Source organism: Balearica regulorum, chromosome 2 (genome assembly GCF_011004875.1).
Source record: "Balearica regulorum gibbericeps isolate bBalReg1 chromosome 2, bBalReg1.pri, whole genome shotgun sequence".
In the NCBI taxonomy this organism is placed as follows: Eukaryota; Metazoa; Chordata; class Aves; order Gruiformes; family Gruidae; genus Balearica; species Balearica regulorum.
The window spans coordinates 135,131,794-135,156,792 of record NC_046185.1 but is presented as its reverse complement, the minus strand read 5'-3'; the positions used below and the strand labels follow the sequence as shown (position 1 = coordinate 135,156,792).

The window sequence follows — 24,999 nt, the reverse complement described above, 5'->3', positions numbered from 1 at the left end:
TGTTATTAGGGGTACCAACCTGTCATGTTCAGAATTTAATGAAGTGTAGCATTCACTTTTATCCATGAAATCTTTGCATAATGATTTTGTAATGCTTTTTACAAATATCTCTATTTTGGAATTGGGTAAAAAATCCTCTTGGAAGAGAATGATCTGGAAATGTCCAGGATGTAGTTTTGAAAAACATGTGCTTATGGATTCATAGCAAAAGTGCTCATGAAAAATTCATCTTGGAGAATGGGGAAATAAGAGTAGAAATATCTATTTCATCTGAATTCTGTTAATTTGTATTCACTGCATCCTATTTCAGAAACTCAATTCTCAAAATAATTTTGAAGTATAGGCAGAAGATAGAAAAAAGGTAGTCAGTGAATATAGTCTTGGGATAGTTCAGTGAGACATGAGTTTAAAGGAATGGTATTAACTGGAAATGCCTATTTCTGCTTGAAAATGCTGTACCTATTTATAGTCATGAGAAATGTAAGCTTTATGGTGGTCACTGGGCATGAGGACCTACGTTCCATCTTGTGCTGTTCTTCTGTAGCAGTTTCAAAGCTGCATCAGTCCTTGGAGCACATGAACTACTGAATTCCCTTTGAAGAAAAAAGAGCAGGTTCATTGTTCCTGGATGAGCAAATGCAAGCCACTGATGAGCTGTATCACTGCCAGTAATATAGCTGAAGCTAGATGTTAATTTGCTGTGTATTGTGCTATAGCCTAATATGCCAAGTTGATAACTTGGTTAACAATTATCATCCGGTTGAAGCGGATTGTTTTACAAAATGCAGACAGTCTATACTGAGTCCTGGAGCCACCTGCTGTACTTTAGTATTGTCAATATTTGACTGATCAGGAACTGTGTGCTGTTTTTTGTGGGTAGAGGTGGAGTATAAATGCATCTCCCAAGGACCATAGTACCCTGCATAAAATTATAATGTACTGTGGCCAGCACTGTCACTTTTTTCCTTTAGTTCAGTGCTAACGTTGAAAAATATGTGGCACTGCAGTTCATACTGTCCAATTTACACTATGATGTTCCTTCAGTGAAGGGAAAGAAATGAAGCATGCCAACTTATCAGTAAAGTCTATTTGAATGTGCATTGTGGATTTAATTCTGTATATGATGATATGGAATTTTTCATGGTTCCAAATGTGAGCTTTGACAATGAGCCTTGTATCATATTTGCAAGGAATTGTTAAAACCAAACCTGAACAACAACATTCAGCTACTAAAAGCTTTGCATTTACAAGAAATGTATGGAAATAGAGTATTAGGCAGGATGCCAACCCACCACTTCATGTGATATAAGACTACTAGTGCAGCTGAAATTACAAATTCCTCAACAGAAATACTTCTATGGAGTTCCCAGCAGAATGCTTTTGTGTATGGGAGTCATTCTCAGTATGTTTAACAGCAATGAATGATGCTGTCTGTGGTGATCTTGGAAGGGTAAAATTCTTAATTTCCACATCATGGAATCACAGAGTAGTGGAGGTTGGAAGGGACCTCTGGAGGTGCCTAGTCTACCCCTTCCTCAAGGCTGGATCAACTGCAGCAGGCTGCCCAATGATAGAGATTCAACAATGTTGCTGGGCAGCCTGTTCCTGAGATGTTTGACCCCACTAATAGTGAAAAACTGCCTTCTAAAGTTGGAAGAATGAATGGAATTTCCTATATTTCTGTTGTGCACATTACCCCTTATTCTGTCACTAGGCATCACTGAGAAGAGTCTGGCTTCTTCACTGCTCTTGACATAGCTGCTCTGCAATAGAGCACCTTCTTTTCCTCTGACCTTGATTTTCTTTCTGTTTCTCACTTCCCCTCTTTTCTCTGGTGTCTTCTGCCCTTAAGCATGTTTTCACTGAGTCTTCGCAAACTTTGGTGATGGGCTAAGCTTTGGCCTGTGGTGGGGCTGTTGTAGGGCCAGCTGGACTAGCTGTGACTAGCACATGGCAGCCCTTTACCTTCTCCCAGAGTGTCCATGCCTTGAGCCCCCCCCAGCCCCTCTCAAACCTTGCCACATACTTTCAGCAGGCCCAGTTTCTCTAACCTGTTGAAGACCCTCTGAATGGCAGCACAATCAGCTGCTCTGTCAACTGCTCCTTCCAATTTTGAATCATCTGTAGACTTGCTGAGGGTATGCTCTGTACCATCAGCCAGGTCCTTAATGAAAAGCAGTACTGGCTGCTCCATTAAAGTGACTGGCCTCTAGCTGGACTTTGGGTTGCAAATCACAACCCTTTGAGTGTGGCAGCTCAGCCAGCTTTCAGTCACCTCACTGTCTACTTATCTATTTGTATTTCACAATTTATCTGTGGGGATGTTATGGAAGACAGTACAGAAGGCCTTGCTAAAGTCAAAATAAACAATATCCACTGCTCTCCCCTTATCTGTGTTGCCTGTCACTTTGTTGTAGAAGGCCATCAGGTTGGCCAAGCACAATTCTCCTTCATAAATATATGCTGACTATTTCCTGTTGCCTTCCTGTCCTTCACATATTTGGAAATTGTTTCTGGGATTATTCACTCCATCGCTTTCCTAGAAATTGAGATGAGGCTGGCTGGCCTGCAGTTCTCTGTGTTCTCCTTTCTGTCCTTCCTGAAGACAGGAGTCGCGTTTGCTTTCTTACAGTCTTTGCACTTCCCTTGATGGTCATGAACTTTCAAAGGTAATCTGGTAGTGGCCTTGCAGTAATATTGTCCAGCTCCCTTGGCATTTAGAGGAGTATCCATCCCATGAGTCACATGGACTTATGTATGTCTAGCTTGTTTGAGTCTTTCCTAACTTGATTATCCTCCAAGTGTAAGTGTTCCTTGCTCTAGAAAAGCATGGAAGAGCTATAAAGCAGCTTCTTTCTACAATTTTATCAAAGCTGGTATCCATAATCCAGATGGAGTATGGAATGTCAGGATTTACACTGACAGGGGCATGCCAAGCCTATCTGCTGATCCTCTTGCTATCTTGCACAACTATCCCAAATCACTTGCAATTATTTTTATTGGGGGGAAAAAAGTGTAAGTTTGTGAAGTGAAAGCTTAGCCATTTGAGCATGCAGTCTGAATTGACAGTGTATTCTTCTAGTCATGCTAGCTTCAAACACGCACTTAAATGGGAGGGTCTCTGAAGTGAAATTAGACAAAATAGTATGTTTAGTTATGGTGATTATAAAAGTGATTTCCTTAGAATATTGTCAAATCCTAATGTCCAGACTCTGTTTAGTTTAAATCTCTACTGAAAATTCACTCTAAAGTCCATAGTTAAGCATTAATGTCCATTACTTTGAGATACCATGTGGTCATAGCTGAGGCTGGATGCCAAATGAGTGGATGTTGGATTCGCTGGAAAATGTTTTTCATTGTGTAGCTGGTAAGATAATGAGCTCTCTGAAATTAAATAATAATCTTAGAACTTGGCTAGTCTGTGTCGTGCGCTTGTACTTATATTGACAAATCTTGGAGCTATTAGGGGAAATAACTTGCCTGCCTCAATCAAGGTAAAGATGTGCCCAAAGAGCAGTTTTGGATTAGATTAACAGTAGAGGCTGTTCAGTTTAATAGCGGTTCCATCTGATATTTGATGAAATTCAATGCATGAGGTAAGCAAAGGAAAGAAATCGGGATTTTCATGAAGTATCGTGAATTTTGGTTTTACAGATGCTATCTGCTGGAGTATTGGATGTATCCAAATAACATGCCTGTTTGAGCAAGCTACTTTAGTGGGCATAAGAGCAGAAGTTACTTATCTAAATGTGTGGTTTCATTTTCTTGAACGATAATGATGCTAAACTTAAATGATTATACTTGGTTAAAAAGTAATTTACTATCTGAAATTTGGCTGAGCTCAGCTTGAAACTAAATGTGCAGTTGGTTGTTTAAAAAAGTGACAAAAGCTGCTGAAATACTCACTAAGAATATCTTTGATTACTTCAATGCTTCAGGAGCAATGGCTGAATAGGATTGTCACAGTTGTTGATGCACTACAACCTTCTCTCCCATTATGCTGTTTATATCATGCTTGAATGAAAATATATTTTAGTTCCCTGAAAACCTCTTCTCTGCAGCTTTAAACTTTCAGCAGATGGGAACATTAGAGGAACACTTTTGTCTCTGCTTCTGCATTGAACTGAGAACACAATGAGAGTGTGAAAGGATTCAGCCAAATTGCAGCACCTGCCTTGCCCTGCTCTTGAGTAGCCCATGCTATCAGCAACTGTCTTAGTGGTGTCAGAGATGTCATTAGCTACTAGTGGGAGATCCAGTCAACTATGCTAATTATTTCAACAAATTCTATTCTGAATGATGTAAACATTGGAGATTATAGTAGTAGATATTCCAGAAAGGCGCTTGAATGCAGATCTGTTTCTGCACATTCAGTTCTAATGCTGGCTGCAAATGTCTACAGTAAGAGTAAAACTATGAACTGGCTGTTTATGGCATAGCCATAAGGATATAATCCAGGTATTTCTTCCTCAAGTCTTTCAAAGTCTAGTTCATGTAATTCCCTGATGTCAGTGGAAAGATAAAAGACCAGTTAATCCTTTACTTTCTAATATTATGTGACTATAGATGGGCTGTAATGCAAACTTGTATCTGAATCTGGACTGCCCTGAAGCTTGAGGGTTTTTTAGCTTTAGTAGTGTTTTCAGTGGTCATCAACTCTTAAATTTACGGCAAAAATGTACAGGAAAGAAAGAACCTTTAGTTTGAGAAATACTTCAAATGTTCTTCTGTTTAAGTGTGGTTGACATACTAATTTTTAAGAGATGATATTTATGTTATTAATGTATAGGTCAAAGGTGTGTTTTTCTTTTATTTAGATTCTCCTTACTTCGAGAAGAACTTCAAAATCTGAACAACTTCTGCTGCAGTTTGGCTTTACACTGTTAGCAAATTACCATTCCATTCAAGAGCAATGAGCTCCACAACACCAGGTCAGTTTATTTTTATACCTCACTCCTGCAGAACACTCTTCTCTATCAGGATGTACAGAATTCTTTGTGTTGATGCAATGGATTCAGCAAATAACTGATATGCCAGCTGCACTTCAGAAGATGTGACTGTCTTATAAAACAGGATAAAGGCTATACAGGCAAAAAAGGGCTATTTTGGGAATACCTTATGTCAGCTGAATTATAAAGCTGGTATAATCCTACAGTGATTGTAAAAACTTTTGTAGAGTTTATTAAAAAACTGAATAATCATGATTGGACGTGAATAGGCATCTTGAAACACTTAATGACTAAATACAAATATTACAAATTAATTATCTGCCTTTGCACAATTGCCTTGTTTAAAGAAAGTACAAATAGTCTTCTGTTATTTTTCTTTTTAGCTCTTTTTTACCCACATTGAACCTTCTCTGTAAGGCTCCTTCCTTTAAGGATATGTAACTAACAATGCTCTCTGAACCTGCTCTATCTAATACCTGCAAAGTGAGTTACTGCAGGTTCACCTGATAGAAAGTGAACTATTAGTAGCAGCACCAGTGTTCAAACTTCCAAAGAAATAGAATGCTGCATATGGAACATGCCTTGACTTCAGTTCTTTTGAGGAGTGAGAGTCCCCAATTCAAATCTGTGCAATGTCCCATATGGTTCGTGCTTTGTTCACCCACACTTGAAGTATCTATTTCTAGTACTGTTGGTAAAATAACCCTTCACAGGTGGCTTATTTTATGACTGCTTTGGTTTTGTGCAAACAGCCTATAAAAGCATCAAGGGAAAACACTGCAATAGTTAGTGAGCTGTATTTATCTGCTAGATGCCCTATCTCATAGAAATGTCATTCAGTGAGGATTTTTTGGAGAATTGTTGATTGTAGCATTGAAAACTGGCAATAACTGCTTTTACATTAAATGGAGTCAAACATAGCTGGGTTTCATAGTCAGCCTCTTTTTCTTACAGTGCAATGTAGTGCATGCAGTGAATTATCCATACAAAGCATGACAGGGCATTCAACAGAAAGATGTCTTTTTTTGTCTCTATCCCAGTGGTGACTAATAGGAATTAATCTTGTACTTTCTTAAACATGCACTTCAAATTCCAAGATACTCCAGTTGATTGGGTATCTTTCTAATGTTTCTTATCTTGCATAAGATATAGTCTGTGGAAATAGCCAAAAATGAAATTGGCTGTCACAAAAAGAAAGTAGATTTTCCTATACTCTTATTGCCATGAAGAAACATATTGTAAATATGCATTTATATTTGCTATCTTTCCAAATCCAGTAAAGGAGAAATGTTCAGTATAATCAGATTACCTGTAAAAGTATTTAGACACTTTAGAAACACTGCTTTCAGTAGGAGTTAGGTGCCAAAATATCTTTAAATCTAGTCCTTAGTGTCCCCTGTTGTTGTGGTTTAACTCAGCAGGCAGCTAAACACCACACAGCTGTTTGCTCGCTCCCCCCAGTGGGATGGGGGAGAGAATTCGGGGGGGGGGGGGGGGGGGGGGGGGGGAGGGGGAAGGTAAAACTCATGGGTTGAGATAAAAGCAGTTTAATAGGACAGAGAAGGAACGGAAAATAACAATGATAAAATATACAAAACAAGTGATGCACGATGCAGTTGCTCACCCATCCACTGACTGATGCCCAGCCAGTCCCTGAGCAGTGGTCCCTGCCCACCCTGGCCAACTTCCCCCAGTGTTTTTTGGTCTGGTTTTTTGTTCACCATGATGTCATATGGCATGGAATATCCCTTTGGCTAGTTTGGGTCAGCTGTCCTGGCTGTGTCCCCTCCCAGCCTCCTTGCTGGCAGGGCAGTATGAGAAGCTGAAAAGTCCTTGACTTAGTGTAAGCATTGCTCAGCAATAACTAAAACATCAGTGTGTTATCAACATTATTCTCATCCTAAATCCAAAACACAGCACTACACTAGCTGCTAGGAAGAAATATCTCTATCCAATCCAAAACCAGGACACCCGTCACTAGTATTTGTCTGTGAAAACTCCCAAGCTGCTTCACCAAAACACCTCTGTGGTATGAGCGGAGTTGCAATATTAAAGGGCGATGTCACCCATGGGATCCTCATTTTTCTTGCTTTCGTTGAAAGGGAAATGAGGCAGGATTTATTTGTACTTCAGTCTCGCATCCTGCTTGAAGTAGTAAATGCTGTGGACTAAAGGAGGATGAGTGTCTCCTTGTGGCATCTCTTCTGCCCTCCAATTGAGGGAGTCTGAGATGTTTTGTGTGGTGTTCTGTCACCTTTTGGCAGTCACTTCACTTTCAGTGTCGTCACTGTAATAGACTTGTCGGGAACAGAGTGGTAGGAAAGGCCTCCCACTTATGTAAGCAGTTAACACTCAATTATTAGAATTTTTTAGAAGATAAACATTGCTGAATATTCTTATTGTGTCCATAATAACTGAGTTCCCCCTTTCCAGTCCTTTTCAAACATACAGATTTATTCATGTGGCCCATATATCTTTGTCCCATTGCAATTTTTATGGCTGCTTTTTTCTTTCTCCTGGAGTTTGTTTTTATGATGGTGTACTTCATGAGATGAAGACATAGAAGGGCAGTTCCATGCAGCTTCTAACTTGAGGTTAGAAATATATACTAGATATTCTTGTTTCACTTAATAGACACTGCAGTAGTTGAGGAAGCATCTCTAGTATACCAAAAGAAAAATAAATGAGATTGGCACTGACATGAGCAGCCTATTCCTGTGATGGTTAGCTTGTGGAAGGCAGTTCTTGCATTTATGGTACGTAGTTTACATGAAAAAAGTCTGCTGGGGATGTGTCTAATAGTATTGGAATAAGAAGTTTTGTGCCCTTGCTTTTTTACTCCTGAGTATCTTGTGCTTCTTCAGGGAATAGGTGGCTATATTCACTTACAGCCAGTGGGTAGAGCAGTTTAAAATAATATCTAAACAAGAAACTTCAAATATTTCCATTTAATATAGACAGTATTTAAAACCAGTCTTTTTCTATTGTGTAATACCAGGATGCTACCTCATTTGAATACAAATCTGTGTGTCTTAAGACCTGTGAAATTTTCTGTAATATACTGTAAATATCAATATTTTAGGTCATGGCTGTAGGTTGCAACAGAAAGGTAGTTGTATTCTTTCATTTTACAAGTTATCTAGCCCACATATATATAGCTTGTGTATGTACATTCATACACACTGTTTACACAGAAGATAAGTAAACTTAAAAAAGAAAAAAGCAAGAGGCAAACAAGTAAAGCAGTGCCACTCTGTAGATAAATGATAGAGGCCACCTCACTTCATGGATGGCGCTTTCTGTCAATGAAAAATTTCTGAAATGCTGTAGAAAACTTCAAATATTGTGTGCTATGCTAAATCTGTTTATATTTTTACAATGCAATATCCTAAGTGGAGGAAACACTTATTTCTTTAGAATTGCTTTCCCTTCATATCTAAACTGTCAAAGTCCATTGAAAGACCCAATGTGGAAGAAGCAAGAATTATGCATGTTTAATGCAAATATTATCTGAGGAACCCCTTTGGATAGGGTTTGTTTGCAGCACCAGTGCACATAAGTACTTCCTTACATCGTATGATGCAAAGAACAGGTCTCCAGTGTAGCAACATCTATTTGCAAGAACAGCATAACCTGTTAAATTGATCTCAACTCTTTGAACCTTAAGGGACCTGGCTCTTGCTAATCTGTAGAGCTATAAAGTGAATCCTGAATCCCAACAGATGAAGGTGCTGATGTTTGGTTGTTTGCTTTGCTTGTTATAAACTGTAAGATCATTAAGGAAACGTTTACATCCTGCTGCAATTGCATGTGCTCAATTGATCTGTGTGCATAAAAACATTGGACAGAAAAATAAAATATTTCTTTGCTCATATGGAATAGTTAACCTGTTATTTTGAGACACTTTTCTTTTTTTAAAAAAATACTAAATAATACCCAGTAGTGAATTAATGCTTACAGATGTATTTTGGAGTTATTTGACTCTATCTAATGCTTTGAAATATATCTTCAGTTAATATGGTGGTATGGTTGGGGATTGCTTCTGTTGTGTGCCTACTAGCTCAGTTCCCAAGAATTCCAACCCTTGCAAAGGCTGTTACTCTTCTGAACAGGAGATCACTTCATTTAAAGCATGTGTTGAATTAATACAGTATTTCTTACCCGGATTTTTTCAAAGAAAAACAGCACCTATGGGGAAGGGTGGACTATAAGTATTTCTGTAAAAATAGAGATCATGGAGGTGTGACCACCCTAGGATTTTATTTTGTACCCAGAGAAGGGGAGCAAGACCAGAGACATCTCATCTCATCCTGTCACACAGATCTTTCAGATATTGTGCTTTGTTTTTCACCTTGAAATTAGAAGTAAAATTGGAATAGTTAAATTAAGTAAAGTCTAGTAAAAAAAAAAATCCAACAAAAAAAACCCCTCTAAAGTTCTTCATGGAATCACTTGGGGTAGAATAATTTCTGTTAGGGAAGAGGGGCAAGTAATATTAATGGATGATGAAAAAAGGAAGATCCCTGGAACTCTAAACTGTCCAGCCAGTTTCTAGATGCTACAAACTTGATTGCTAAACAGGCATTGTTTATGTCCCTCAGTGTTAAAACACAGATCCAGTTTCTTCCTCTTACTGTTGCAAACAGGTGAAATGCTGCTGTGGAAAGCTGGCCACTGATTAGAGTGAGAGAGTGTGTCAGTGTCCTGGGGATCATGCCAGTTTTCAAAAGCATGGTGACATGTGTCTGCTGCTGAGAAAAAGTTTAAAGTGTGTACAGTTTTGTTTACTTGCACCTAGGTGAAATCAGCTCTTTCATGTATCTGTAACTACTGAATTAAAATCTGTCTGATATATAATATTTTAGAAATCCCTGTTCAAACTTCTTTCTGCTCTTCAAAAACATTGCTTATTTTTCAAGGCCTTAAATGTCTTGTAAGAGCTGCCTGATGCTGTAGTCAATCAGAAAGTGATTTTTCTTTTCTTAATAAACTGAGTAGGAAGAAAGGAGCTGTATACTGAATTCTGTTGGTTTCCACTTTTGGATCACTTTTCTGCCATTTTTGGTTCTGAATTTCTTTAATAGGGGTGTGTGTTTTTTCCTCTTGAGGAATAGCTGCTGCTTCCTCTCTGCAAAGCTGACTCCCCTTGTTTACTGCTTCTGCTTTGCTCTGCTTTTTCATAAATCATTTTCTTCATATTAGTAAAGACTAAGTATAGAAAATAGTAATTTCACTACTATTTTAAAATTAAAATGCAGTGAAAGGTTATGTTGCAGTCCAGTAATCATCTCTGCACCAGCAGTAGATGCCATGAACAGATGAATATTTTGATGAATGATCATGTATGTAGTTACTCTAAAATATATTTTTCAGTCTTTTTGTAGAAAGATTTAAGAGACCTTTGAGTCCAAAACAAAGTAGTAAATGAAATACCAGAAGGCTAAAACTTTTTCTTCACACAGAAATAGGTGTGTTTCAGCAGGTAGTTAAGTTCCATTGAAGCTGAGTGCATGGATGTTTTTCAGATCTCTGACTGTAGACTGAATAAATCAAATGCAATTGTTCTTTGTGATGACTGTCATGAGTGTTCCTTTGACTTAAAAATAAAAATTAAAAAAAAAACTTACAGCAAGGCTGGATTAGATATGTTTGGCGAATTCACTGAATATGGCCTAAAAAATTTCAGGATTAATAGATATTTTATCTATATTTGTCTGTCTGTGTGTGACAGAGTACTGCAGCTCTTTAAGATACCAAAAAGGAAAAAAGTAAAATCTGTGAGCTCAACCTTTATGTGTAAAAGAAGGATTCTTCCCCCATTGCACCCCCTGCTTTTTTTAACTTTCAGTGCAAAGCATGACTCAGATCTGTAGCTCAGATTTGACCTCTTGAATCTCCTTACAGAAGTCCAAAATAGCCTTAGTCTGGTGTAAATCTTACTTTTGCCCTTATGAAATGTAAATGAAGTTACTGTTTATAGATTTTCTTTCTGTCTCTCTGTATTTTTCTCATAATAGTTTAAGCCTGACATCCTTATCTAGGTAAAGTCCCAATAATTCACAAGCATGAATGAAAAATTTGGATCCCAAATGTGTTCTGCCAGTGGGGATTTAATAACAAGACAACCAAATAATAAATACAATGCTCTGTGCATGCATTAGATAAGAAAGCATCATCTTGTTTGTTTGCTAGTAATTAAAGTTTGTAAATATATTGAGCTACTTCCTATGTTTTTTTCCCCTCTTGAAAGTAATTTACACCATTTACCATTAAAATTGATAATCAAAGCATAAGTGTCATGGTCCTGCTCATTTGTGTATTTACACTTCCACATGTTCGTGGAGGTCTGTCATTTAGTGTGTTAACTCTTCAAGTTTTAAGTAAATAATGACAACACAAGTAACTGAGCCAGTGTGTTGTGGGATTAGTTACTACTCTTGTAAATTCATGTTAACTGAAGAAAACAATTCTGGAAGATGTTTTTGATTATAACTTTTTAGTGCTTTAACATGATAATATGTGTACAAACTTTAACCTATGCATACATTCTGGGTAAGCACCTGGTTGTGCATGAGTCGAGGTCAAACTGTACAAAAGGATAGTTCCAGGTTCAAAGTATCATCCTCAAGGAAATAGCATTTATTCCCGGTGATATATTTTCAGCGGAATTACCCTGCGGTGGTGTTTAATGTGCATAAAGGTGTTAACAGTGTGGAAGGGGCAGCAAATACTACTTTTAGCTATGAGGAAGTTAAGGTTTTGATTTTGCATATCAGAGCGACAAAAAATTAAGTTGTATTCTACTGGTGCTCAGATATTAAACATCAGGTGTTATTAATACCTTACTAAATATTCACTATAATGCTAAACATACAGAAATGGATAACTTCATAAAAGAATATTAATATAATTGGCTAAACAAACTTTAAATGTTCTAGACCACATTTCATATTGCTAGAAGATAAAGCTAATATCATATTTTATGTTTTAAGTAGGTATATGTATGCTTTAAATAGGTAAACATATTTATATTTTTAGTGACCTTAGGAGAAGAAAGTTGGAAGATTGCATTCTGTGGTAAGTGAAAATATGGTGTTATAACTCATGTCAGCTAATACAGTTCTAAGAAAAGGGTTTCAAACAAATAGTTAATGGCTTTGATAGAAAGCTTGCTCAATAAAGTTAATTGTTGAAGAATATAATTAGACTTCTGTGGTATGTGACAATCTGTTAAAAATCACACTATCCAAAATTATTGTAGCATTAAATGAAATAAAAACTGGCAAACATATCTCAAAGCATTGTGCATAGGGAAAACTATCCCCTGAAGGTTCTCCTAGTACTTTTCTGTAGGAATTTATTATTAGTTTAACATTATTCAGTATTTTTATCAATTATCTAGAGGAAAAGAAATATTAATTCTGGTAAACCTAAGATCAGTTATACTGGAATAAATTTGGTTATATAAGGTTATATAATCCCATTTGACGCAGTAAATACTTTTGAAAAATATGCGTTTTCATGCAATAAAGGTAACAAAGAATGTAGCATTTAAGAGAATCAGAGTATTGGTTAGAAGAGACTTCTAGAGGTCCTATAGGGCTGTTGCTGAGCCCAGATCAGGTTAGGCATGGTGCTCTCTAGGTGAGTCTTGAAAACCTTGAGGGCTGGAGACTTCTAGTTTCCCTGGGCATCTTGCTCAAGTACTGCACTGTCTTCTGGTGGGAAACCTGAGCCTCCAAGTTAGAATTCGTGGCCTTTGCTATCATCACACAGGCACTTTTTTCCCCTCAATGCTGTTAGAACTTTGTAGCTCCCCTCCAAGTAGCTGCAGGCTGCTCTTAAACCAGCACCTTAGTCATCTCCTCACCAAACTTGGCTTCCTCAGCTTCCCCTCGTAGGTTGTGTGCTCTAGGTCCCTGATGTGATAGTCCTCTCTTGATAGCTCTCCACTGTCAGTTTTTCACTGTCTCTCTCTGCACAGGAATGCTTGATTATGACTTGTTAGTCATGATAAACACCCCAAATCATGAAAAGAGAAGCTAGTACCCTGTGGTAATAATAATAAAGCACACGGGCTTTGTTATGACATGGGAGCTGGATGCTGAAAGCAATGCTTCTGCTTTGGTGGCCAGATCCAGTGTTGGGGATGAGATAGAGAGAAGCTTTGGATTAATCAGGAGTGAGTATGTCTTAGTTTCCTTTTCAACACAGAAAAGAGACCTGGCTAGGGTCAAGCAAAACTTTTCCTTCAGCCTCCATTTAGACTAAGCGAAGAAAGCTGTTCTTGGAGTACTGGTTCTAGTTCTTGTAGTGACACCTCAGAAAGGGCTTTGAAGAAGAGTTTACAGAAATATTACAGGGTCTGGAAAATATGCCTTATTGAAAGAAGCTTTAGGAATTCACTCAGTCTGTTTTCGTTTGCTGAAGGTTAAGAGACAATGTAATTGACTCTTTTTTGTATGTATGAGTGCAAAAGATTTCTACTACATAAGATGCTTACTCCTAACAGTAAGATTGTATAGTATCTTCTGGCTGGAAGCTGAAGCTAGATAAATTCAGACTAGAAACAGGGCTCCTTTTTTCAACAGTATTGGTAACTAACCATTGGAATATGCTGGATAACAATGGGAGGCAAATTTCTCATGTGGTTTATCCTTAGAAGTATAAATCCCAACAGCCACCTAGAAGTTGCTTTGATTGTCACTAAATAATGACAAAATATTCCTGTGTTTTTATGGAGTAGAAGTCTGCCATCCCTCTGAGTAAGTTTAGAAAGCCTCCGAACTTAGAAGCTTGGATTCCAGTCTCCCAGGAAATAGTTAACCAACTCCACTTCTACTACTTTATTGCCTGTAATCCTGAAGTCATTGTGTTTGGCAGCTTATGCAACGGGGCATCATGCATTGCCTTAGAAAAGCTTGGCTTGGCTGGATGCAGGCACTTGAATGTAAACTGTAAAGCCTTCCCTAGCTACATGAATTTGCTCTGGGAGCAAAAATATTGTGTAATTCCAAATCAAGTCAGGATCTGAAGTAGCTCAACTGAAGAAATGTTCCTGTCCCATCTAATTTCAGTAGGTGCCATGTGTCATCCTGTGCTCCAATTCCACATGGCCCAGGGCCTAGATTTTTTTTTTTTGGGGGGATCACTACCACCTTTGAACTCCCTACCTGTATAGCTAGACTGTTGCATAATCCAAGGAATACTTTGTATGTGCCAAGTTTGAAAAATCCTAATGCCTCAGTGGGTGGACCAATCCTGACTAAGTACAATATGTGCATCTTCTTTGTGTTCCTCTTACCTCTTTTAATTTTTTCCTTTTCTTTTTTTGTTCTCCCCTCACATCTGAATTTCATTCATAGTCTTGGCATACCTGATAATCTTTTTGATCTTCTACAAACATTGTTTGCTTCAGTGTACTGTCTAGCCTGCTGTTTGGGGGGCAGTTTGGGGGGTGTTGCTTTTTTCAAAGACCCAGTTAATATTTTTCAGAGGCTGTAAAGTAAGGTTTGGGCTCTCCAGGTGCTTCTCTGCCATATTCTATTTGGCAGGTGAGTTGCTTTCCTAATTTCTGTCAATCCTCACATTTCAATTTGGAGAATTGCTTTTGCAGTATCCAGATAATGATATTGGAAAATTTTTTTATTATTATTAGCGGCATTCTTTATAGCTGGAAACACAAGTAGTGTGGATGATGCTCATGGTTCCCTGCGTCACTGCAAACTCTTTACCTGCTGAGTGATTTTACTCCTCAGATTGCTGTTTCAGTGCAATCACTTACTAAAGGATTTGGTGTCAAGACTCACTGCTGCATGTCTGTCTTAATGGGGGAAGAAGGCAGGACGGAATCACCTCTAGGGTTGGAGAGCAGGTGGGAGCCTGTGAGCAGGGGAACTGCGTGATTCAAAAAGCCACCAAGGGGAGGTTACATTTTGAGAAATGACTTCTTCAATGGCAGTGCCAGAGTAAGTGGCTCTAGTGACTGCCTGCCTGTTGTTCTCCCTCTTATTGACTACTTAGTCATGCCAGGTATATTTATTTGTGTGGCCACAGGATGAAATAGATTTGGGAACTGATCCAGGCTCAGTTCCCAAGGAAAAAAGGGTTTATTTTAGCCTGGATTGGTTCCTCATTGTGGTTTACTACATAGCCACACAATTGATGGTATTGGCAAGGTGAGGAAGGAAGAGAAAAGAGTGTTTTAACTCATGTACTACCTTTGAAAGAAACAATCATGAGTGATCCTTGAGCAGGAGAGGCATGGTCAGCCTCCAGAACTGTGGGATTAGCTAGCTCTAGCTAATCTTCTTCTTCACTTATCTTCGCTTTACTGGGAGTTCCCAGTTCTGTCCCTGCAGAATTTGGAGGCTCAGTGAACACTTCTGGTTTTCAGCTCTATAGCTGAAAGAGATGACCAACAAGGTCACATCATCTGTCATACAGCATACCACTTTTAAAGTGGTATTTCAGCACCTGACTGCCAGGCATTCTTTCATATTCATTAAGATATATGCAACACAAAGCAGTTAAAGTGCATGAAACAATCTTTGTTGAAAGATCATGCAATTACTATTTTCCTATGTGAATTTATAATATCTGCATTTATTGTGACAATCTGTTTCTAAAATGTTACATTTTATGGAAAATTAAATAAGATACCATGAATAAAAACTTTCTCTTAGTTTTTTTTCATTCATTAGATTAGCTGTGTGAATGTTGATTATATTGAATACTCTAAAAGTTGGCAAACACACTTTTAAAAAATTTTTCCCCACCCACACACTGCTTCCTAATTTTGTCTCTAGCAGCCCAGATGTGTTTCTGCAGAATAAGTGTTTCTGCAGTGATAATTATAACACTTATAACAGGTAATTTGCAGATTAGGTAGCTCACAAAAAGCAGGACTACCTTGTAGCACCTTAATTTTGAAGCTGGTGACAATTTCAAAACTTTATGAAATCTGAAACGTTATAGTGTGTGGAATATGTTAATCTAGAAATTAAGTGCTGCTTTGTAGCATTTAGCAAATGAAGGTCTAAAGGGACCTCAAGGTATGATGGAATTTGGGGTAGGGGCAGACTTTACTTCAGGCAATGCTATGCTCCTTGTGGAGCTGATCCGTGTGCTGCTGAACTGGTGAAACTCATGGTTCGAACTTGCCTCAGGGCATGTTTTAAAAAAAATTTGGTCATCTCTAAGAAGACTAGACAAATGCTTGTCTTAAAAGCTAACAGTCCACTGAGTTCCACAGTCCCACTTGATGACCTGTTCCCATTTGTGATTATACTTAGAAACATAAGGTTCCTATTCTGTCTATTTATATTTCTTCTAGTTGATATCTATTTCTGTTTGGCATTGCAGTTTAGATATGCAAGGTTTGTAAACTCTTGAGAACTTTGTTCGGAGTTTTAATGTGATCTGAAACAGATGAACACAAAAGCTGTTATTTTGGACTGTTGCTCACTGCGGGGGAGGATTTTGAAATCGTATAATCCCTAGATAACGCTGCTTTTCTTTATTTCTTTTTTCTTAAATTTTCTTAGTCACACCAAAGCTGAGCAGCTGTCGGGGTCCTAAGGTAATGCCTAATTTTGGTGAGGACTGTAGTTCTTGAGGCTGTGCAGTGTTGATGTTGTCATCCTCAATGTCTGTTCCAGAGTTGAGTCTCCTACAGGTGCTGGTCTCTGGCTGGGAATTCTGGCAGAAAGGAAGGCGATCTGAGGCAGTTTGACAAAACTCCAATTTGTTAAACATGGGATATTTTAAGTTTAAAGTTTTTGGTTTAACACTTTGGCAGTTTCTGCCAAAACAAAGCACTGGGCTATTTTAGTATTTCTGAATTGCAACCCGAAGCGCCCTTTGTTACAAATGGTGGTTAATGGCTGCTTGATCTGAAGACACGGGAACTAGTGACTGCTGCCACACTATTTCCCCCTCACTTGTTCCGTGTTCTTCTCAAAGGATAGTATTTGCTAGTGTTTCTTTCTGGTCTTCTCTTCACTAGATTGTAAAAATCCATTTCTTTAACCTTTTCTCATAGATCACACTCTTAAATCTCTTCATATTTTCAGGTTTCTCTTAGATTCTTAAGGTTTCACCTGGAAGTGACAGGAAAATTCCTGCTGTATAACAGTAAAATTGTGCAAGTGATTATTGTTTATTACTCATTAGTTAATAACCCTCAGTTTGCAGACATAGTCACTCTCATGTGTCTGGGTTATGGATTAACCAGGTTCTGTGCCCCTCAATACTTGACTGTAAGATGCCACCATGGCACGAGTGATGTACTCACAGATGGTTTCTTCTGTGTACTGCTGTTTAAATCTGCATCTGTGCTTTGCAGAAATGAGTTTACAGGGTTTTCAAAGTTGAATGTCTGTATCATCCATTTATAGAAGTTTCATGTTGTCTGTATTCTGGATTCTTCCTACACTGGGTAATGGAGAATGATCTGGCATGAGTGGGAAATTAATGAAGGATCACTGATCTGGCATGGCAGAGGAAAAAGGTGTTAAGTATGGAGACCTGTGAGTTATTGTGTATGCTCTGTGTTGTGTGACTCACATCACTTGCTAATCAGAGGTGAGGGAAAAAGATACATTAACCGTTTTGGGAAATGAGCAGTTCTGACTCAGGAACAGCATTGGCAGTCCTGTGTCTAGAACATGCAGCCCATGTGCTGTCTGCGTTTAGCCAGATCTCCTTGTTAAGGACAGAGGGAGTTGAGAAATACAGTGATGCCAGCACTGTATTTCTAGAGAAGTTAATTAATAGGAAGAAGCATAGCAGAACCTCAGCTTTAAGAAAAAAAAAAGAGGAGGCATAAACCAGTATGAGAAATACAGCTACTCTGTATTTTGAGACAGTACCCTGCAATAAAGGCCAGTGCACAATACACACACTTTAAGCTGTAGGAAGAAAGCCGACATCGGATTATCTTTCACAGCTTCCCCTAAGGTGCTTGTAGCTGTTCCTCTAGCCTTGAAGTGTATCTTTAGTGACTTAAAGTGAATACAGCTCATTTAGATATCCCCAACTCAGCTTTCAGTAGTTGCTCTGGGTGCAGAGAGCACTCTTACATTGCTCAGAAGTTGCCTCAGATCCTGATGAGTATCATTTTTCTGTATTAAAACATTCAGCAGTTGCTACAGACTTTTTTTTTGTGGACAAATTCACAAGTGTAAGCTAAGACAGAAAAATCCTGAAATAGCCACTGAGTGCTTTGTGTTTTCTGTTCAGCTCTTGTAAAGAGAAGAGAGGAGCTCAAATCATAGTGCTGCTATATGAAATACTACATCACCTTGCCCCTATGTTATTTCTGTGACTTCATCAATGTTTTTTCCAAACTGGTGTATTAGAACACGCCTTTCATGCCATGTCCTTGGATGCACTTGAGAGGTCTACTTGCCCTCCCTCACCAAACATGCAAGTGCTCCTATGAGTACCCCTTAATCCATTAGCATTCAAGGAATCTGTGATAAATGACAAATGTTTTGATTTTGATTAGCTGATTAGGAGTACCTATAGACTTGCGGAGGCACCATTCATTTCTCTGGCAGGGACACACTAACAAATGAGTGTGGTAGCTGACTTTGAGGTGCAGATCTGTCTATACGTGGGAATTTAATAGTACAGTTCTTTCAGTAATAGCAACAAACTCCCCAACCAATCAACTGAATAATGAAACAAAACCAGCATTTGTATGTAGAGGAGGATTAGGAAGACAGACACTGACACAGTGTCTTGAAAGCAACATACAGAAGGGACAATGAGATAGAGTGGAGACCTTAAAAGCTGTGGAAGTGGGGAGAGGTAAACTTGACTTAAAAGAATAGGGAACAAGGATGTAAGAAAATGGGTATGGGAGAGAAGACCTATGCAGAAATGTAAGAATATATGAAAGTAAGTGCATCTAAAGTGCGAGTAAGGAAAAGAAATTTTTTAAAAGAACTTCCTGAGGAAGTAGCCTCCCTTCCGCTTGGCACTGGTCCTCAATGTCACAAGGGAATGGGGATGAATTTCTCTGGTGCTCTGCACGCCTAGCTGCTGAAATGGAGATTGGTTTCAAAGTTGGCTAATGCTTTACAGCTAGTCAGTACTTTATGGTGCTGAAAACATTACTGCTGATGGGATTCTAAGGTATTTACCTGCCACTAGTCTCAAAGTCTGTTATACCACTGAGGTAGCTCAGTGGATGTGGACTGGAAGAACAAATTAATTGCTTATTAAAGGGATACCTGGATTACTTTTATGTTTTGTATTTTCTTACCTCTGGGAAGTATTTCTGGAAGCAGTAAAAACCTTTTACTTTCAGGATTAATAGTTCTTTCTGTATAACTTTATCCAGAACCAAACTCTGGGAGCGTACCCTCTCCAGGAGCGCTAGCAGCTCCCTTCACCAACCTAGGCTGGCCAGTGCTGCTGCTGGCTTTTGGTTTGGCAGAGCAAGGGATCAGGCGTGGAGGAGGCTGCATGTACTGTGCACAGTACTCTATGCAATAGAATAGGGTGCAAAGTCCATGCAAAATGGAATTAGTATTATAAAATTGTAGCATGGATTAGCTTTAGCTTAACTATGTTTAACTTCATTGTAGCTGGTTACTGGTGACCCCGTTCCCCCCCCAAAAAAAACCAAACCACCACAAAACTCCAAACAAACAAACCAAAAAACCAAATGCAAAACAAAACAATGTTGCAGTTTAGTTTTACCATGGAATGAATAAATACAGACTTTAAAACCAAACAAAAAATCCTGATCTCCCCTGCCCCTCAAGCTGCCCCCCAAAACATGTCCTACCTTGAATCCTTCTGCTGCATGTATTTAATATCCTTGTGAAAGGGATGTTTTGGTGCTACAGGAATGCAATGGTATTTTACAATCAAAAATCATGTGAAAGCACTGTATGTGTGTGTCTGTCTATAAGAAAAAAAACAAATCTAAACCTGCAAATAGATTTGCTGATGCTTCCTGGACTTGCAACATCTACTGTTCTGACAGTTTCAGGGCTTTAGTAGCAGCTTTCAGTCACTCTAAATTGTACAGTGTTTTCCTGTTCGGCATTCGTGGTTTTTGATGGCAAGGACAGTATTTTCACTACCTTATACATGTGGCTGCATAACATACAGAGATAAGCTGTCTGGGCCATCTATAGATTCCATACGAAAAAAAAGACTTTTTTGGGGAGGATTTGGGCCAGCAGATTTTGTAGTCTTTTCCTAGGACATGCCACCCAGTGTTTCTTCTGGAGTAAATCATCCTGTTGTCTAGCACCTTCTTCCTGCTGTTCAAGCTCTCCAGAGATGCTTTCTGCCATCCTGTAATGAGCTAGAAGGTAAGCAAGGTCTCTTTAATTAGTACATACGATGTTTTATTTAACCATCTATCTATGTTGCACAGTTGACTGTGCCACAAGAATTGCACAAAGCTTTTCTTAACTGTAGGTGGTTGTTCATTTATTAATGTAAACACCATGTGCCTTGGAAGTGTGAGCCCTAAAAATAAACTTGCAGAGTTAAAAATAGATCTCTGGGAGTACTGAGATGCTGCTTAATCAGAACCAGCTGCAAGCTGTCTAGAAAATGTAAGTTATATGGAGCCAGATGGCTTTTGCCCTCTTTGCTTTAGACAGCATGTAATTTGGGTAACTACAGCTAGAGTAATGTATTTTCCCAGTCAAACTGTTTGATAAACATATTTGTTTCGAACAGACACTTCCAATTAGAGAACTAGTAAAATGTTAATTTATTTTAATATTTCTCCACATGGGTAAGCCGAGGGAAGGTTACATAATATGAAACTCAAAAGGCGCACACAATAACTGCTCACAGCTGGATTTGGCAGGAACTGGGTTATGACTATGCATCTTTGTACAGCAGGGCTCTTACTCTGGGAACAATCCTACTGAAAGCAAGAGAAGAGTGATTTAAATGAAATTAATGGCATAATGATTAGTGGGACTTGCGTGGATTAAGTGTGTGGGGTAAAGCATTACACAAAATATAGGAAGCGTGTTGGAATGATACCTGGCAAGCGTACATCAAAACAACAGCCAGTGTGATTTCAGGAGGGGTTCCTTGCAGCACTTGATGGTATTGAAACCTAAACCTATTCTGAGGCTTGATGGTTTTCACAATTCACCAGCCTGCTGTTGGCAACCTGTGTTCAGACTGTGTTTAGGAGTCTCAGTGACTAGTCTAGGAAGTGGGGAACTGAAGCTGAAGTCTGCTTTATTTGATTTGGAACCACCTGGGACAGGGAATTCTGCTTTGATTGAGAGGCTTGAAAGTGTGTATCTTAATGTGCAGCATCAACCTAACTCTGTTTGAGGTCTACTGATCCACTCCTGGAGAAGCATAGTGTGAAATTGCACAGCCTCCAGACGTTCTAGCTGTGTGAGTATAAGTTGCTATTCAGTCTAGTACTTATCGAACTAGACTCATGTTTATGATTATATGAAAACCTGGAGGAAGGAGGTGGAAGGTATTTGAGAAAATAGCCTCCTTTTAGGACTTGTCATAACAAAAGCCAAGCTGTACAAACCCAAAAAGTAATGTTTTTAAGCAATGACATCAGATGAAGACTGTTGTGCAGCAGATCCAGAAATGAGTCTTGGTTTAAGTAAATGCTTTTGAAGACCAGGGTTGACTGAGGTGCCTACTTTACAGGCAGATGATACAAGATACATACAGCTGGCATGAAGCAGTCATATTGAATGATTAAATGTCTCCAGATCCTTCTTCCATCAATGGGAGAAGTTATCACTTTCTATAATTGAATTTAGTTAGGATCTTGATGTTCTATTGATGTTTTAGCTTTTTTTAGCCTTAGAAATATTTGCTTTAATTAAATGAATAATTATGTTTTCTGAATGAAATGCATTCTCTCCATAAAATTTTCTTTATGTTCAGTAAGGATTTTTCTCTCTGCTTCATCCAATCTCTAAGAATTCCTCAACTTCAATGTCTACCATGCAAATTGTCATCATCTTACAAATTTAAGCCTCCTGGGAGAAACTGCACAAAAATTCCAGCCTGCCTCTGAAGGTAGCACTAGCTATCTGAACCAGCTCAGTGATGGGTGGGTAAGATAATATTTTTTTTTCTAAATGCTTATATTTCAATGTATCTACAATGCAAAGCTGTCTGAAATTGGTAGTGTGGCATTCTCTCCTCGACTTTTAATTCTTTTGCACCTGTCATGCTCATGAGTCATGAGATTTTTTTGAACTGCAGGAAGTAGATTAATCAGTTGTCTTGTGGCCTGTAACTTTTTTATACTAATTGATGCTAAGCAGAGTTTTAGGTTACAAGCTTTTTTGGAAGCATTTCAGTATGAAAATAACTTTCAAAAGTGCTTTGGAAATGTGTTAATTTACATTTGTTCTTAAATTGCACTTGTTTGGTCTGTTTGATCATTGGCTGAAACAACTAATGATTTAAGAACTTGCAAATCTGTCCTTGCCTGAACATGATTGCAGGTTCAATTTACAAGTGGATCTTAAAATAGTAACGCTTGTAGTCAGGTTCTAAGATGTTTTAGGTTGAAATCAAATTATAGGAATTTACTAGTTTTTGACAGCAGAAGTGATAAAGCTATGCAGATGAATTTTTAAGCAGCTGTATACATGACATGCAGTCTTAAACTGATGAGTGTCTGGATTTAGATCATCCCAGCTGTAGGAAAAGCTCTGTGATGATTTGATTGCTCCAGGCTTTCTTACTTAAATATTTAGTCAGTGACCTAAAAATGGTTCCCAGTCTATTTACCATAGGATAATTGTGACCCACTCCTAAACAGGAGAGCAAGAAAGGAAGGGGAAATGAGATCCCTGGAGCTCTCTGGTTGAGATTTCAGCATTTCCTTTATTAAGAATCAGGTAGAAGACAGAAATAATGCATTGCCTGTATACTCCCTATCTTCCTTTTCCCCCTTTTCTGATGAGATTAAGACCAGACATAGAATTAGCTTTATGTTGTGCTATTCAGCAGATCTGAATGGGTACAAGCAAACAAGTATGCTTACCAGTAAAGATACCTGCAGTAAATTATTTGTGCTGGTTACTTTTAAGGGAAAGAAGAGCGAGAAGGGATGATTCTGACCAGATTTAGAGTAAATAATTGACTTCTGAATTTATTGATTATACTCTAACTTTTAAAAATTCAAGTAACTTTATTCTCAAACACCACACGAAGTATCTAAATATTTCACTTGAAAGGCATCACAGGAAAGAAGTTCTCATTCCAATGTTTTCGCATGCATTTTTTCTTGAACAACTTGATTTCATTAAAGTTCAGAAATAATTTTTGGTTGAACTGGTTCTCAGTTATTTGAAACCTACTTAGTTTTTGCTTAAATCCAGGTCTAACACTGATCATGTTAAGATGTAGACTGAGGTGTATTCAGCAGGAAGCTGTGTTAAAAGAGGTTTCTCTCTCTTACCAGTCTTCAACTCAATGCTAATTTATCTCTGCCAGAGATCTATGAGCCTAGAGGTACCTAAAGCACTTTCTCTGGATGCACACTGGTCCATTACAGTAATCAGATTACTATCGGTAGTTTAAATACTTGGTGCATTTTGCCTGAAATACCCTTGGAAGCATTTGTAGGAGCAGCTCAATGGGCAGCCTTTGAGGGGGTGGAAGTTGTGAGAAGCCGAGGTGGTGCACAGGCGAAAACAGGCTAGGAGGAGCCACTGTTGCCCTAGCTTGCAGGATTTCTTAACTGAATTAAATTAACTCATTACTAAATTTAAGAAACTATGGATTTGCTTGCTGAGAAATACTCAGTATCTCACAAGTAATTAGTTACTCATTCAAGATTCTTCCTTGTTCCATTGTAGCAGAGCCCAACCTTTCTTAGTGTTTTTAAATGAGTGTTTTTCAGAGATGGCTTCAACAAAGTAAAGGCACCTGAAGCTGAGAGCTGGGCATTAGTTGTCCAGCTGTTAGGTTGTGTCCCTAGACCTCTGTGTTTAGATCAGGCTTCTGTTCCTCCTTTCATTCTTGCTCTGCGTGGCCTGAGAATTATTGTAAGCAAGGTAGTCTTGGTGTTTCCTGTAAGTGACAGATAATTTTAGAATATTTTACTACTTGCTTGAGTTTTGTACATGAAAGTAAATTTGTGTATTTCTTTGTAATGGTTAAGGTTGGTTTATGAGTGTGCATATACATAGGTAAGGGTTAAACATTTCAAACAGCCAAATGACCACAGTTTTCATGTAGTACACTACTGCTTTTTAGATTTTTAAGAATAAAAACCTGTGGTGTTCTAGAAAACACTACATTTCTTTCCTATATAAAAACAAATATTCACATATGTGGAAATGCCTGTTATGACAGTTTCTAGACTTAGCTGGAAATCTCCCTCTGATTTATAGCTAGTGTAAGTCTAAAAACACATCATTGTCCCCATTTTAACACCACCACCAGAAAAGAGAAACTGCTTTATTAAAGAAAAAAAAATAAATTCAGATTTAATAATTTAAATGCAAATGCCCCCTTTTAAAACAAAATCAAGCAGGAAAAAAAGAGAAAGCTGTAATAATGGCTAATACTTTTTATAGAGGGTCTTAATACATTATAGTGTGTGCTCTTAAAACTATCTAGGTTTTTCTGCATGATAGCATTTCCAAGATCTTTTGGGCTTGTTTACACACGGACACTCATAAAATTAATTTGCACTAACTAGAGTTGAAGTGGATTAGTTAAATTGCATTAAATCCTTGTTCAGGATGCTTTCAAAATTAGTTTCCCTGATTTAATTTATATTAATTTATTTTGGAAGTGAACTAAGCTGCATGGAATTAATTTAATCCTGAATGAGTATTCATAATAGAGTTGAGCTAGTTTAACCACTCTTCTTTCAAAGTAAGTCTGGATTGCTTTCATACATTTTGATTTTTCTCTAAATTTCTTCATTTAAGATGAAATTTGTAAAAAGGTTGTTATATGTGGGTTCTTTGAGGTTGGGTTGTTTGGGGTTTTTTGGTTGTTTTAAACTCACTATGTAACCATAAGCAAAACCATTTGCTCACCCAAGTCTGACTCT

At 38.1% G+C, this 24,999-nt stretch overlaps 1 protein-coding gene across 3 annotated transcripts in view; it reads left to right on the top strand.

The window, feature by feature from the left end:
• HDAC9 (histone deacetylase 9) overlaps positions 1 to 24,999 on the top strand; it is a 484,789-nt gene that overhangs the window by 33,948 nt on the left and 425,842 nt on the right. For 2 of the 3 annotated variants that reach the window (XM_075746055.1, XM_075746059.1), the window contains one exon: positions 4,818 to 4,931. The exons of the other annotated variant lie outside the window; for it this stretch is intronic. In XM_075746055.1, coding sequence (XP_075602170.1) covers positions 4,913 to 4,931 — 19 coding nt within the window. In that variant the 5' untranslated portion in view covers positions 4,818 to 4,912. Of the gene's footprint in view, positions 1 to 4,817; positions 4,932 to 24,999 lie in introns of those variants that run through there. 3 annotated transcript variants of the gene reach the window in all.